This window comes from Pezoporus flaviventris, unplaced genomic scaffold (genome assembly GCF_033815535.1).
Source record: "Pezoporus flaviventris isolate CSIRO_AGI_PZ_B2104156 unplaced genomic scaffold, CSIRO_AGI_Pfla_v1 ptg000007l, whole genome shotgun sequence".
Classification (NCBI taxonomy): domain Eukaryota; kingdom Metazoa; phylum Chordata; class Aves; order Psittaciformes; family Psittacidae; genus Pezoporus; species Pezoporus flaviventris.
Window position 1 is genome coordinate 47,608,721 of NW_026892555.1, and position 13,815 is coordinate 47,622,535.

At 40.6% G+C, this 13,815-nt stretch overlaps 1 protein-coding gene across 1 annotated transcript in view; it reads left to right on the plus strand.

Moving 5' to 3' along the window:
- The window catches only part of NPC1 (NPC intracellular cholesterol transporter 1), a 27,372-nt gene continuing 13,557 nt past the window's right edge, over positions 1 to 13,815 (plus strand). Inside the window, exons 1-8 of the mRNA XM_061448644.1 lie at positions 1 to 206; positions 6,734 to 6,856; positions 8,072 to 8,178; positions 8,749 to 8,924; positions 9,795 to 9,962; positions 10,559 to 10,808; positions 12,705 to 12,781; positions 13,443 to 13,813. Coding sequence (XP_061304628.1) covers positions 123 to 206; positions 6,734 to 6,856; positions 8,072 to 8,178; positions 8,749 to 8,924; positions 9,795 to 9,962; positions 10,559 to 10,808; positions 12,705 to 12,781; positions 13,443 to 13,813 — 1,356 coding nt within the window. The 5' untranslated portion in view covers positions 1 to 122. The remainder of the gene's footprint in view (positions 207 to 6,733; positions 6,857 to 8,071; positions 8,179 to 8,748; positions 8,925 to 9,794; positions 9,963 to 10,558; positions 10,809 to 12,704; positions 12,782 to 13,442; positions 13,814 to 13,815) is intronic.

A 13,815-nucleotide genomic window follows, 5' to 3' on the forward strand; every position in this document is an offset into this window, starting at 1 on the left:
CTGTCTAACCTTTTCCTCCTCCTCCTCCTCCTCCTTCTTCGCCTCCTGTCTCCACCTCACCGTCTCTCGGTGCTGCGGCGGCTGAGAACCCTGCCGGCTCCCCGCACCCCTGCCGCGTAGCCATGGGGAGCCCGCAAGGCAGCCCCGGGCGGGGCGGCCTCGGCCTGCTCGTTCTCTTCCTCCTCTTGCTTCTGTCGCCTCCGCGGGTGAGTCCTTCCCGGGGGGGGACGCCGTGGAGCGGCCGTGCCTGCTGGGGTGGGGGGTCGAAGGCTGGGCCTCCTGGCACCGTCAGGAGGAGAAGGAGGAGGGGCGGTTCCCCCCCCGGCACCGCGGGTATTGCCTCAGGGCCATGAGGGGCCGCCGTGGTTCCTAGCGCAGCCTGAAGCCGAGGGTCTCCCGGGCGGGGGGCCGGCTGTCCCGCATGGTGTGGGGTTAGGCCGCTGTACTCGGACAGTGCGAAGTTGCAGCGTGGTACCGGGCTGTCCCCTCCTTATCCCCGGCGAGGCTCTCCCTCCCCTTTTCTTCACTTCGGCTCGCTGCCGGCGGGACGGAGACGAGGGAGAGCGGGACAGCCCGGTGACAACACGGCAGGGCCGCCTGGGATCACCGGCGGCGAGACAGCGGGCGTGCTTGGGCTTAGCCGAATTCAACCTGTGTCCGGTCCCCTGGTATTGCATCCAGCAGCAGAGCCCGGGGTGCCGCGGTCCTGTGGTGTGTCCTGGTTATGCAATGCCCCGTGCATGTGAGTAGCCACGCAGTCACATGCTCGTGTAGGGGCTTGCATATGTCCTCGGTGTCTGCTTTGGTTTGCCTAGAGTGTTTCTTATGCTATGGAACAGCTTCCTAGAAGTAATAGTCTGTGTGTAGTAAGATCTTGCTGTTTATCGATGTGCCAGTATCAAGACAGCATGTTTCCTTAAAGCTAAGGACTAGAAGAAGTTGGGCTTTATGACGCTTTAGGAAAAAATACTGTACCACCTTCACTTGTCTCTTCTGTTATGTTTTGTTTATGCTGTAGTCCAAGATAGGAGTAAGGTGCCCTGACTTACTCTGGGGAAACAAGGAGTGTTTTGCTTGTGGGTTTTTTTTTCTCGCTAACCAACTTGGGAGCATACTTTCTATGTCAAGTTTTATGCTTAACTGTTTCCAAACCCACAAATTTGTCATGGTGTGTGTGGCCTGAGGTTCCCCTGTTCTCATATTCTCTTCAAACAACCTCTGAAGCACTTGAACAGAAAACTAGGAATTCCTTCTTCTGTTACCACTGGAGAAGCTGATTGTTTAGTACTGAGTCATGATATCCAGGTGGGTAGGTAATGGACCTCATGCCTTACCAACACTTCTTTGTGTAAGTTTTTGGGGAGGGAGATGCCAACTTGTAGCAGTGAGGTGTATTCTAACTTGGTAGGTTGCATTATGCTGTCATTTAGGTGACAGAAAAACACTGCTTGAAACAAGTTCCCTAAGATTTAAGGGATCCTTGTCGAGGATGTGGCCTTGTGGTCCATAAGAAGTAAGCATTGCAAAGTTATTTTAACCATGCAGGTTTCGGTTTCCTAATGAATTTGAATCTTTTTACTATGAACTTATTTATAGCCTAACACTCAAGTCTTGAAGCTATGCTTGCTCTTTTCTGAACACCCTAATGTGTTGGATGGCATCTTGTGTGCTTTAAGTAACCTGTTTCAGTTGAGCCTTGTATAATTATACTAAAACAGAAGTTGCCTGTTTGGTAGGTGGGGCAAGGTGGGACACAAGTTTCATATCAGCAACTGGAATCCCAAGCTGTAGGATATATTCTGTGTTTCTGAAATCCTGTGGGAAGATGTTAACGACAGGTGCTGCTCTGTCTCAAGCCTGCCAGGTGGCTTGCAGTGTGGTGTTACCTGACCTCTGAAATGTCTGTGTGGAACAGCCTGCTTGGCAGGGATGGGGATGTAGCTTCAGGATTGAGACAGTAACCTCTTAAGTTAGTTCCTGGAAAATCAGGAGCGACTTATTCACAGTCTTTCTGGATGAAAACTGAAGAAGTCCTCCTAAAAGAGAAGTGACTGAAGGGAGTGACTGGTAGAACTGCGTAGTACTTTGCTGGGCAGTAGACAAAACAACCAGTGTTGTGTAGTGTTATTACTATTCCCCTGTAGGGTATGGGAGGTATTTTGGTACAGGTGACCTTAGTTGCAGGCAGCTCCTAGTTAGGGGCCCTGTACTTTCTGATGATGCATGTATTGTGTATTTTCTTAACAAATCATTGTTGGCCAGCATGAGCTTGCTCCCACAGATACTGAACTACTCCCAGTATTAGAACTTTCTTTTCCTGCTTGACTTTGACTTTCTTGTGACATCTGAAGTGTGCTTGGATAATTCCAGATCTGTGCCTTGCTTTGCCTACCAGAAGTAGCTAATGATTTTTTTTCTGTTTGAAAGGGAACAGTTCCTTACTATGAGCAAAATGACAAGAGGAGCTTGGCAGACAAAGCTTGTCCCTGAATTGGCTGCCTCTGAACAAGTTACTGAAAGAGACAAAATAAGACTAAGAATTAAATATGTAGTTTCCCTTAGTCCATAGACCTCTCCTCCCTCTCATAGGGAGGGCTGTGAGGTAATGTGCAAATCCTGGGGCAGATATGCAAGCTTGACCTGGTCACCTGCTTCCATAAACCAGCCTTGCCATTTGTTAAAGGTATATGATATTGTGTTTCCCTAGAACTCGATTTCACAAACTAGTGGGCAGTATCAGGTATTAATTGTGATGTGGACTAGATATTATGGAAGGGGAGGGGATGACACAGGGAGTGAGTATGCATTTTCTTGGAATCTTTCTTTTTACCCTGCAAGATCATAGATCTGCCATCATAGATGAAGGAAGGGGAAACAACTCTATCTGAAACTGTTGCGTTTTCCATACATTAGTAATCTGGAGAGCCAAACAATGTTTACTTGTGATCTGGTATTTGCAAGGCTACAAATAGTTGCTGTTTCTGTATAAAACCTATCATTGTTCTTTGCTCAACAGCTACATATTCATTGTTGGTGATGGCTAATGTTGCTGGAAGCATTTAAGATTTTTTTTTTTCTTTTCAATGTGCAGTTGAAGAAACTTAGACTGAAGTAAGTGTTTTTATGGTCTGTTGGAACACCAGTTTTATTGCAGATGATAATGCCTGCAAACCAAAAAGCTGTAGCAGAACCTTTGTAGAATGTTAGTCATGAAATGCCCATACTTGCTTGTGTGCAAGTTCTTTATTAGGGCTCCTGGAACTCTGACCTGAGGTGAAACTTGTCTTCAAACAAGTTAAGTTGACTGGAAGTAGGGATACACTTTTCTGAACTCTGAGGATGTAGTGAAGTATAGTGTTAGTGTACTGCCAGATGGTTTCTAAAATGATCTGGGGGCAGCAGAGAACAGCCTTAATCTGAGGTTATGTTATTGCTTTATAAAGTACTTACTCCCATTTTAAAATATGGAGCGCTCATTAGTGTGATTAAGAAACAACATCATAAAAACCCCCAACCAAACAAAAAAATCTGTTGGTGTTAGTCCTGTGGAGTATTTTGTCTTATTTAGAAGGCAGTTGGCTTCAACACTGCATTTCTCTGTTACTCTGGGGGCTAGGAGGGCTTTCACCCGTTTAAGATAATTGTTCACCCAAATCTTAAATGACCTGAAAGTCTTACTCTGCAAGCAGTAGCTTTGTTAAATCTTAAATGACCTGAAAGTCTTACTCTGCAAGCAGTAGCTTTGTTAAACTGCGGTTTGTTGACAACCACACTTGCTCATCTCCATGTCTTCCAAGTGGTGTAGGAGTGTTCTGAAAGAGTAGAAAGAGCAAAGTACTTGTATTCCATAACTTAATCTAGCTTTTACTGGAGAGTTTCTTGGGGGAAGAGCTTCCAGCTGTATCTTGTCGGTGGTAACTGAGTAGTTACTTAGTGACTTGCTGTATCCATGAATACTGTTTGAACCCTAGGAGACCAGCCCTCTCCCATATTTTGTGACTGACTCTGTGATGAGCATGCTACTGTTAATGTCTGAGAGCTGTACTGGTGACTTGCTGCTGACTTTGATTTAGTGGGTTTTAGGCTTTAGTTCAACCCCTGTAAACCAAGGATCACCAAAGCTTAGCTGTTAAGGAAATAAATTCACATTTTTAGTAGTGAGATCTTGCTAGGTCATGGCATAAATATCTAATCTCGGATTGTTTCTGAAATTGCATTCTTGGTGTTAATACAGCAATAGAGTATTAAAGGTCTGTGTCTAAGTGCTCTAGTAGTTAAAAGTAACTGATCTGGTCAGCTTTTCTAAACAAGCTGAAATTGAGTGGTAGACTTCTTTTTTCTCATTGTAGGTGTTATCAGTGTGGAACTTCATGAATGTGGTTCCGAATTCTTTATTTGAATTACAAGTGTAAACTAACACCTCATCTTGCTTTATTTTTTTTGTGTTTAGCTGAATACTTTTTGATGTATGACCAAGCCATCATGTGCGAGTAAACTCCTTTGTCTTGAAAATGATAGCAAAATGCCTGGTGGGTAAATTTAGACATAACACAGCTTGTATTTTATTTTGTATTTGTATATTTATAATCAAGGAAGTGTTACCTTGAAATGCAGATAACATTTTTAAAACCATAGAGTTACCAGTCAGCCTGATGTGGTAACTGAAATTTACTTTACAACACAAGTTTTCCTGTGTAGGAAGTGCCCTGATAAGTTTTTTCTTGTAACTGGTAACTGCATTACTGCTTTTCCCACACCTTCCACTCTGGAAGAAGCTTGTCTTTCTGAAAAGAGTAAGTTGATAATTTTGTAGGTTTTAAAATTAGAAAGTGTTACATGATGAGACCTAATGAAACATAGAAAGATTCATAAAAGTATGATTACAAACCATTCTAGGCTAAACATGGAAGCCAGACTGATACTGAAGAAATACCTAATTCTGTTTTTACAGGCAGTAGTAAGCAGCTAAAAATTCTTCACCCTTTTACAAAAATAGCATTGAATCTGTACTGCTTCTTGAAGAGATTGTCACTTTGGACACTGGTACATACAGACACTAAACCATCTTTCCTCATTAGCAGATTGTTTGCTATTAAAACTGGAGTATACAAGTGTGAGGAAGCAGAGGTGAAGACAGTGACTTCTAATTTTGCATCAAAGAAACACTGACTTCTTAATTTGATGTATGAGCACATTTACAATATAGTTTCTGTAAATAAACTCCAATTTATGGAAATTTTTGGCTCATGCTGGTGTTAATATTTAGTGTTTACAAATGCAATCTCAATGGGTGGCTTCCGACTTGTGTGTAAGAATATGGTGATACTTAACAGCTGGTGACAGGTTTAGCTAGAAATGCTACAGTAGACAAATGAAATGGCAATCTGGATGGGTGGCACTTAAACCGATTCTTGGACCTGGCTTCTAGTGAGTAATTTGAATTGGGCCATGTTGCCTAGGTGAAAGTAAAAGAAAACAATTCTAACAGGGTTAGATAAATTGGTGATAGCTATTGATTTAAAACCTAATAATTACATACTTTTTGAGGAATTGTCAATGGTGTTGGCACAAAAATGGGTGTTTTAGAGGCATTGTAATTCTAGGTAGCTCTTGGGTATTATGAATACAGCCTTTCAGGGGCCTCTCTAGTCAGTAAACAATATTATTCATGGTCAAGCACAGAGCACAGCAGTCTGTCCTTGCAGTGTAAGCATATGCTGTTTCTGCAAATGCTAGTTCAAGGTTGTTCAGGAGATAAAAGTAGGTCAGTTATGTCTCAGACTGTGCCATTCAAACTTCTGATCAGAGCTGGCAGAAGTGCAGTAAGTGTTTGTGCAGACTTTTTTATTTGCAGCCCAGGTGCATAAGGCAATCTTAGAGCTGTCTTCAAGGATTTTCTGTAAATAACTTGTTATTGCATTAAATATTTTTCAGAACATTTTGGTTTAGCATTTCTGATGTCTCAGTGTCAGTACCACTGAACAAAACATACAAGGCTTCCAGGGTGACATTATCCTTTTTCCATTTCCCTTATGCGCATAAAAAAGGACCAGTTTATCAGTTTTGCTAGTCCTTTAACTGGAAACATCTCTAAAAGGAAACTTGAAGTTTTCTACTTATCACTTAGATGTTGCATGCTTAGGCTTGAAAGTGGTGATGAGGAGCATACTTTGAGATTGTGACAATATATAGCATTCCATGGTGAGTGCAGAGCCATTAAGTTCTGTTTTGGAGTCTTCTTTATGCTTCTACTTCCTCAGTCACTGTAAGTGACTTGAGTTTGCAAGAAGGATTAAAAGGTGTCGGGAGGAACTGAAATACTGCATGTAAGCAGTATGCTTCTCTCCATGTACACTGACTCATGTGCTTTAAAGTGGTAGTTTAATCCACTTGCATGAACAAATTGTTTTCTACATGATCTTATATTTGGAGATGCTTTTGAAGTGTTGTAGGTTTTTCTGAGTTCTTGTACTTGGTCCTAACTATAGACTGGAAGTCTATAGCACTTCCTGTTACTAGACTGGGTGAGGACAGGTGAGGAGCTGAGGTGGAGGTGGTGTGCACATGTCAAAAACACATGCTATTGTTAATGGGTGTTTTATTTGGTACAAGCTGATGTTTATATTAGTAGAAAGCTAATCTGGATTATAAATGAGTTGGCACATAAACTCTACAATAAATGAGGAATTTGGCACTATTCCTTGCAGTTAATCAGTTATGTTGTATTGATTAGGTACTTCCACAGTCTTGTGTCTGGTACGGAGAATGTGGAGTTGCTTCTGGGGACAAGAGATACAACTGTGCTTATGATGGACCACCAATAGCACTACCAGAAGATGGCTATGACCTAATGCAGGTGAGATTCTTGTGGAGATCCGCTGCTAAAAAAAATGATTCTCCTACACTTTGGAATTCTGTATTGCATTCTGTTGGACATGTACTGTGGTGCTTTTTAACCTAACCTGGTAAGAAAATTAGCAGATTATTTGTGATTTCTCAGGAATAGCTCATAGCCCAAAGAGTTCCTGTTCAGAGATAGAAGTCTCCAAAACATGTAATTACAGGCTTTCACAAACATAACAGTAAATATGGGACTGTTTAGCTTGCCTGTGTATTTTCCTTAGTGGCATAAGCACTGTGTTTTTAGGACTCTTCCAAACTACAGTACCCCTTCCAGTCTCTAAAAGACAAGACTAAACTATGTTTTCCATCAGATGATTGTTCCTGAACTCTTCTTTAAATAAGAATGCAGTAGCTGGCACCCATTCAAATGAAGCAAACTTGGACAAAGTTCACTTTAGCTGAACTTAGCTGTACTAGTGCGAGACCATATTTCCTTATCTGGGCTTTACCTGTCAAAGTGAACAAAATCATAGTCAAAATAGAGCTTGTGTGTTTGAAACACAGTGTAGGATGATATTGCCAGACTTGCCTTCTGACTGATGATAGTTCAAAGCTTTAAAGTGTGAAATAGCTGCATATTTAAGTCACTCCTGCCATCAGCCAAACCACGGTTTATAGCTAACTTCTGTTTTGTGTTGTTTCTGAAGACCTAATGTACAGGTCTTGTATGTTATTGTAAGTTGTATTAAATGCATGTATCTCTTCTATAAATTGAACATGAAAGAACTCTGCCAGGTAATGAATGATTTTTATGGTTAGTGGCTTGCCTTCTGAGATTCTAGAATCTGATACTATCCAGAAGTTATCCTAGATGATAAGGTGCAGGAATACTTTGAACTCGGATAAACGTACTTTGTTGTATTACTAATAGATTTTCAAATACCATTATCATTCTATATATAGATCCTGGTGACTAAATATCATCTGAAGGAGCTTTCTAAAAGGAAGTGATGAATGAAACTGAATAAAAGAAGTGATTCTTCTCCCTATTTTCTAAAATTTCTTATTGGCTAGACTGATTTTTATTTTTTTTCCCTATAAATTTCCCACAGCAGCAGCTACTGTCTTCTAAAATATGCTGAAGTAGAACCCGTAATTCTCATGAGTTCTGAAGTCTTCAGCATGCTTTTGCTTCTTTCCTCTGATCTCAATACTGTTTTTATTTAAGGAACTCTGTCCAGGTTTATTCTTCGGCAATGTAAGCACTTGCTGTGATGTTCATCAACTTCAGACTTTGAAAAACAACTTGCAGCTGCCTCTGCAGTTTCTCTCCAGGTATGCTAACAAATGGCAAAGCAACTAGAGGTTTTTAATATGAACAAATCTTAATGTGCTTTCTTAAGTAGAGTGTAGAAAAGGTGGTAACTTCATTCTGAGGCTTATTGGAGCAAGCTCTTGGAGTGACTTCTTAATCTGTATCAGGAGGTTTTAATTTCATTAAACTACTTGCAGTCTGGATAGAGTTAGTTGGTAGAATAATCATTACTTTAGTTTGCCTCAAGCTACTGTATTTATAATGAAACCTTCAGAAGAGGGTGACAAAGTACTTTTCAGTCTTCTAACAGAAGCCATCCTGCTAGCAGCAGTTAAATTTTTCCTTCAAATTCTGCTTGTATCTACTATTTGAGGTGGGAAATTGTTAGTGAATGGTGTTGATGGTACTGATAAGTATTGCACAGTTTTAAGCACCAGCTAATGTTGTATTGCTGATTAAGAACTTGCAGAATTTAAACATTTTATTCTGTCATTGGTAGCAGAATGTTTACGCTTGCTCTGTAGGTTAAATTGGATGTGTTGCATCTTTACCATTTAATCTGATTGCTGTTCATTGATTTTCCTACCCAGATGTCCATCCTGTTTTTACAACTTGATAAACCTCTTCTGTGAACTGACTTGCAGTCCAAATCAGTCTGACTTTTTGAATGTTACAAGCACCATACCCTATTATGATCCAGTTTTAAAAGAGAACAAAAGTAGTGTTACAGAGCTGCAGTACTTTATTGGAGACAGCTTTGCAAATGGTGAGTAAACAGCATGTTAATTTGTCTTGGCTTTTGTTAAGGTAAAAAGACCAGTGCTTTTTTGAGAAGAACTGGGAGGGGAAACCATCTATTTGACTATCTTTTGAAGTTTGAGGTGTCAAATTGGTACTGGTAGTCCCTCTTAAAACACCTGGGATGCTAACTTCTGCCTGGGTAGGAGACGTTGCAGTGACACTGTTAATACCACTGTTTATAAGACTCGGCTGAGACTGGACATCTGTACAAATGGTTAAAAGTTGATAACTGACTTTAACTTCAGAAAAACAAAGTTGTTGACAAATATTGAATGTCCAAAGCCTGCCTGATACTGAAACTATCTGGCAGGTATAATGGTCAGGTTGGTACACAGTGCACTGGAATGTTTCTGTAAGAGGCGCTCATTCCTCTTGAAATGGACTGTTCTAGTCCTTTAAGTCTTAAAATTTTTTTCTAACAACTAATTCAAAATACAACCCAAATTTATAGCAAGCTTGAAGCATTAATTCAGTCTTTGTACCCTTTGTGCAGTGACCTTTAATCAAGTTGAGATGCTTGAAAGTCATATGTGGCCTAGAGGTCAAAACTACCTTAAATGTTTATCATAACTTTCCCTGAAAGGAACTTAATATTAAGCCCTGTTGCATCTCAAGCAGTAAAGTAGGTTCTAGCATAAAGCAGATTCAGATGGCCTATTTGGAGGAAGATAGCTGTAACAAAGCACCACAACCTTGAATACTGTAAATAAAACTGAAAGCATTATATAACAGTCTTAATGTTTCTTCTTGGAATCAAGTCTGTACTTATTGGAAGTACTCACTCAAACAATAACATTGGTCTAATAAATCTTCTGTCTTCATGCATTCTTCCTAGCAATGTATAATGCCTGCAAAGATGTGGAGGCTCCATCAAGTAATGTTAAAGCACTGGGGCTGCTATGTGGGAAGGATGTCAAGGACTGCAATGCAACCAACTGGATTGAGTACATGTTTAGTAAAGACAATGGACAAACTCCTTTCAGCATTATTCCTATCTTTTCAGGTGAGAAACTGATTGGTCCTTGCCTTTGAAGCTTCTGTTAAACAGCTGCCCAGCAATGTGTATCTGCAGCTGAAGGCTTTCAAAGCGGTGTAAGAAACTGATTATCTTTTCTGATACCTGCTTGGAAGTCACACTTTGCACTTGCTTTGTATGCAGCTTCTTGCTGTATAGATCTCAAACCCATTAAGCAATGGACTGAGCATAGACAACTGGATAGCTTGCATTCTTTGGGGAAATTAGGGTGGTACCCTAATCCTTCAGGATTTCTTTGCAAAGAAATTGTTATCCATTTTTCAGTCTGAACAGATGAAGGGGGAGACATTGCTGGGATGATAGCAGTATGTCCTTACTAGTTTTACAGAATGAAATGTTCTGGAGCATGACTAGACATTTAGTTAGTAGACAACTGTAAATAATTGGTACCTGCTGTGGAAACAGTAGTGGCTTATTCAGCTGTAAGACCAAGAAAAGCTCCCCTGCATAGAGGGTAGGGCCTTTTGTATAAAGGCTTAACTAATTTAACTGAGAAGCTTTTGTTATGAAGGTCTGAATTTTTGCATGGTGGTGAATTGTCTCTGCAACTTGTGATTTGGCAGATGTTCCTGTCCATGGAATGAATCCTATGAACAATGCAACCAAAGGCTGTAATGAGTCTGTGGATGATTCGACAGCACCATGCAGCTGTCAGGACTGTTCCATTGTTTGTGGTCCAAAACCTCAACCCCCTCCATTGCCTGCTCCTTGGCTTTTATTTGGTTTGGATGCTGTATATGTTATCATGTGGATCTCCTACATGGGATTTCTACTCATATTTTTTGCACTAGTTTTTGGAGTCTGGTGTTACAGGTAAGGCATTCAGAATGCTCGGCTCTGACAGTCACTTGCCTTTTCCCTGAAAGCTTCCTTTGCCCAGGACAGAATACTTACGCCTCTATTTCTTTACCCAACCAAAAGTCCTGTTCTGTGCCAGATACTTATACTTACAGGTAGTGTTCTAACACCTAAAATTCACATGGTAGAAAGTGAGTTTGGAAGTTGGTTTAGTTGATGCACAACTCTCATAGAATCCCTAGCAATGGGATCAAATACACAGATCTGCAACTTTTATAAGCAAGAGTGTGCAGAAGTCTAGGAAAATGCATATATCTGCTTCATTTAACTGACATTAAGCCTCTGTAGTAAACAGTAAAGTTTCAGTTGAACTTTGTTCTTGGATGATACGTATTAAGATACCAAAGCACTGCCTTCCAGGAGCAGTGAGCTGTCTTTGTACTCAATGTCAAACTTCAGAAGCTGTGGGGTTTTACAATGCTTAAGACAATGTCAGTACATGAATAATATCTTGGAGAACTGATATGACTAAAAATGCTGTCCTGTTCTCTTCCTCCACTCACTTGTTCCTTTAAGTTGGAACATTCCTGTAATTGAAATGAGCTGAAAAATTCCAGTGATGGAAAAACCTGTTTGCCACATGCAGTGTTTCTTTAAAACCTCCATTACTTTTGGTTGTTGTTACATGTGCAAGAAGGTGTTTAACCTGGTCATGAGATGTGGTTAAGGGGGAAAGAATCACTAGAAGTTTGATTTAAAGGTAATGAATGACATTATTGTAACTGGGTTCAGGATCATTGGCAGCCAAATGAAGTTGTAACATTGTTTTCTTGCAGACTAATACTTGTAACAAAACAATGGATGCCCTGCTGCAGATTAAGTCTTGAATACTTCTTAGTCTCCTGAAACAACTAGACAAAAGCTGACCTTCCAGTAATTATAGCGTTTTGTAAAGTAAGGGGCAGCAAGCCAGCTTCTGTGCTATGTGATACTTGCTAGTAAAGGGCACAAGTAGTTGTAGCTATAAATGCTTTGTGGGTGTGCTAGCAATCCAGACCAGTGGAAACTTTTATTAATAATTCCTAACAGAATTTTCCAGAGGCTTCTACTATCTAATACCTTGGAGTATGGTGGTAATTTTCAGTTTAGCTTTAATATTGTTCAGCTATGACCAGGAACCTGAAATTGCTGTATAATACAAATTAAATCTGTGTGGAAAAGGGTAGTGGGTAGAACAAGCTTATGACGTGCTCAGCAGCCTTACTTTAGTAGGCAACACGCAGAGTAAACTACATGAAATAAGGGTGACATGTCTGGTTTATAGACCAAAACATTCTGCCATAACTGGAGGTTTTATTAGCTTACTATGAGGAGGCTATTGAACTTGGCTTCTGGTCTGGGTGTTGGGAATGAGTATAAGCAATAGAGGTCTATTGTAAGTGTCCAGTGCTACAACTTGCCTATCTTCAGGACAGGAAGAAAGTGGTTTCCTTTCCTTTTTCCTTCCCCATTTCTTCAAGCTAAGTAGGTGTAAGTTAAGCAGTTTGACTAATAAAGTAATATATTTCTAACAGAGAGCTCTTGCAAATGTTCTCACTCTAAATTATAAAAAATTTAAAGATATTCTGTGTTGTTAATGCTGTTGGCCTTCTAAATATGCATAAGGAATGTGTGCTTGATCCAAGCTGGAAAAGTTTAAGATGGCTGATGTGACTCTAGGTTGTTCTAAAGGAGCATGAAGCTGGAGGTTGATGTTCTTGAATGGATGGGTATAGAGGGAACATGAGTTGCCTGTAAATTCTGGAGGAGTCAAATATCAAATTTATTACTAGCACTAGACTATTTTTACTGTACAAACCCCAAAAGATACCTTTTTGGGGGAGTAGGGTAACATAGGCTTTTGTCTTGCAGGAGACGGCACTTTGTCTCGGAGTACACACCAATTGACAGCAACATAGCCTTTCCTGTGAACTCTCATCATGACAGTGGTATGTCCTGGATAAAAATAATAGATATATTAAAACTCACTGTAAATGCATCCCCTTCCTGTGGATGGATTCTGGAATTTTAGCTTTGTTAGGCCATATAATCCATTCTTACAGGGCTTTATTTTGAGTTTTCTGGACAGTATTTTCTTTTTAGGGTGGAACTTAACCCTGTTTTGCCGGATGCTGAAAGCCCGGGTTGCACAGTTTATGAATTTAGCTATGCTAATAGGAAGTTCTGGAGTGTTTTGTAGCTGGGGTTGGGGTGTGAGCAACATGATGCTAATACAGTTTGATCATGTTCTGATCCATCTGTGCATCCATTCAAAGCATATCATGAGAGAACTGTAGTTTGTGTAGCAGCTGAGGTAGCTCATTTTAATGCTTATGTATCTTTTAACTGCTTCCTACCATCACTTGCTGTGCCTTCTTCTGCCAAAGACAGTCTTACATTAGAAGGGGCAGTGTTAGGTACAACCTGATTTCTGCCCCCCTTGACCTCAGTCAAGGATTGGTCCCTGGGTCTGGCCATCAATGTAGATGTGGCTTCTGGTGTCTACTACAAACAGCGCTAGAACAAAATTTCATCTATCCTAATGGGCTTTAAGAAAATGCTGCTTAACTGACTTCTCAAACGTTTACTCTTTAATTCTTGCTCTTACAGGGAAAATTACTTGTGGTGAAAGGCTTGGTGAAAGGTTTGAGAATGGCCTAAGGATGACATTCACATCATGGGGGGCATTTTGTGTCAGAAATCCACGTCCTGTTATCCTGTTCTCTGTGGTCTTCATTGCAATGTGCTGCTCGGGCTTTGTATATATTAAAGCAACTACAAACCCTGTGGATCTCTGGTCAGCCCCAAGCAGCCAAGCTCGCAGGGAGAAGGAGTACTTTGACACACACTTTGGGCCTTTCTTTCGTACTGAACAAATTATTATTCAAGCACCAAACAGCCATCCACACACGTATTCACCTTACCCATCGGGAGCAGATGTATCTTTTGGGCCTCCTCTTACCAAAGAGATTCTTCATCAGGT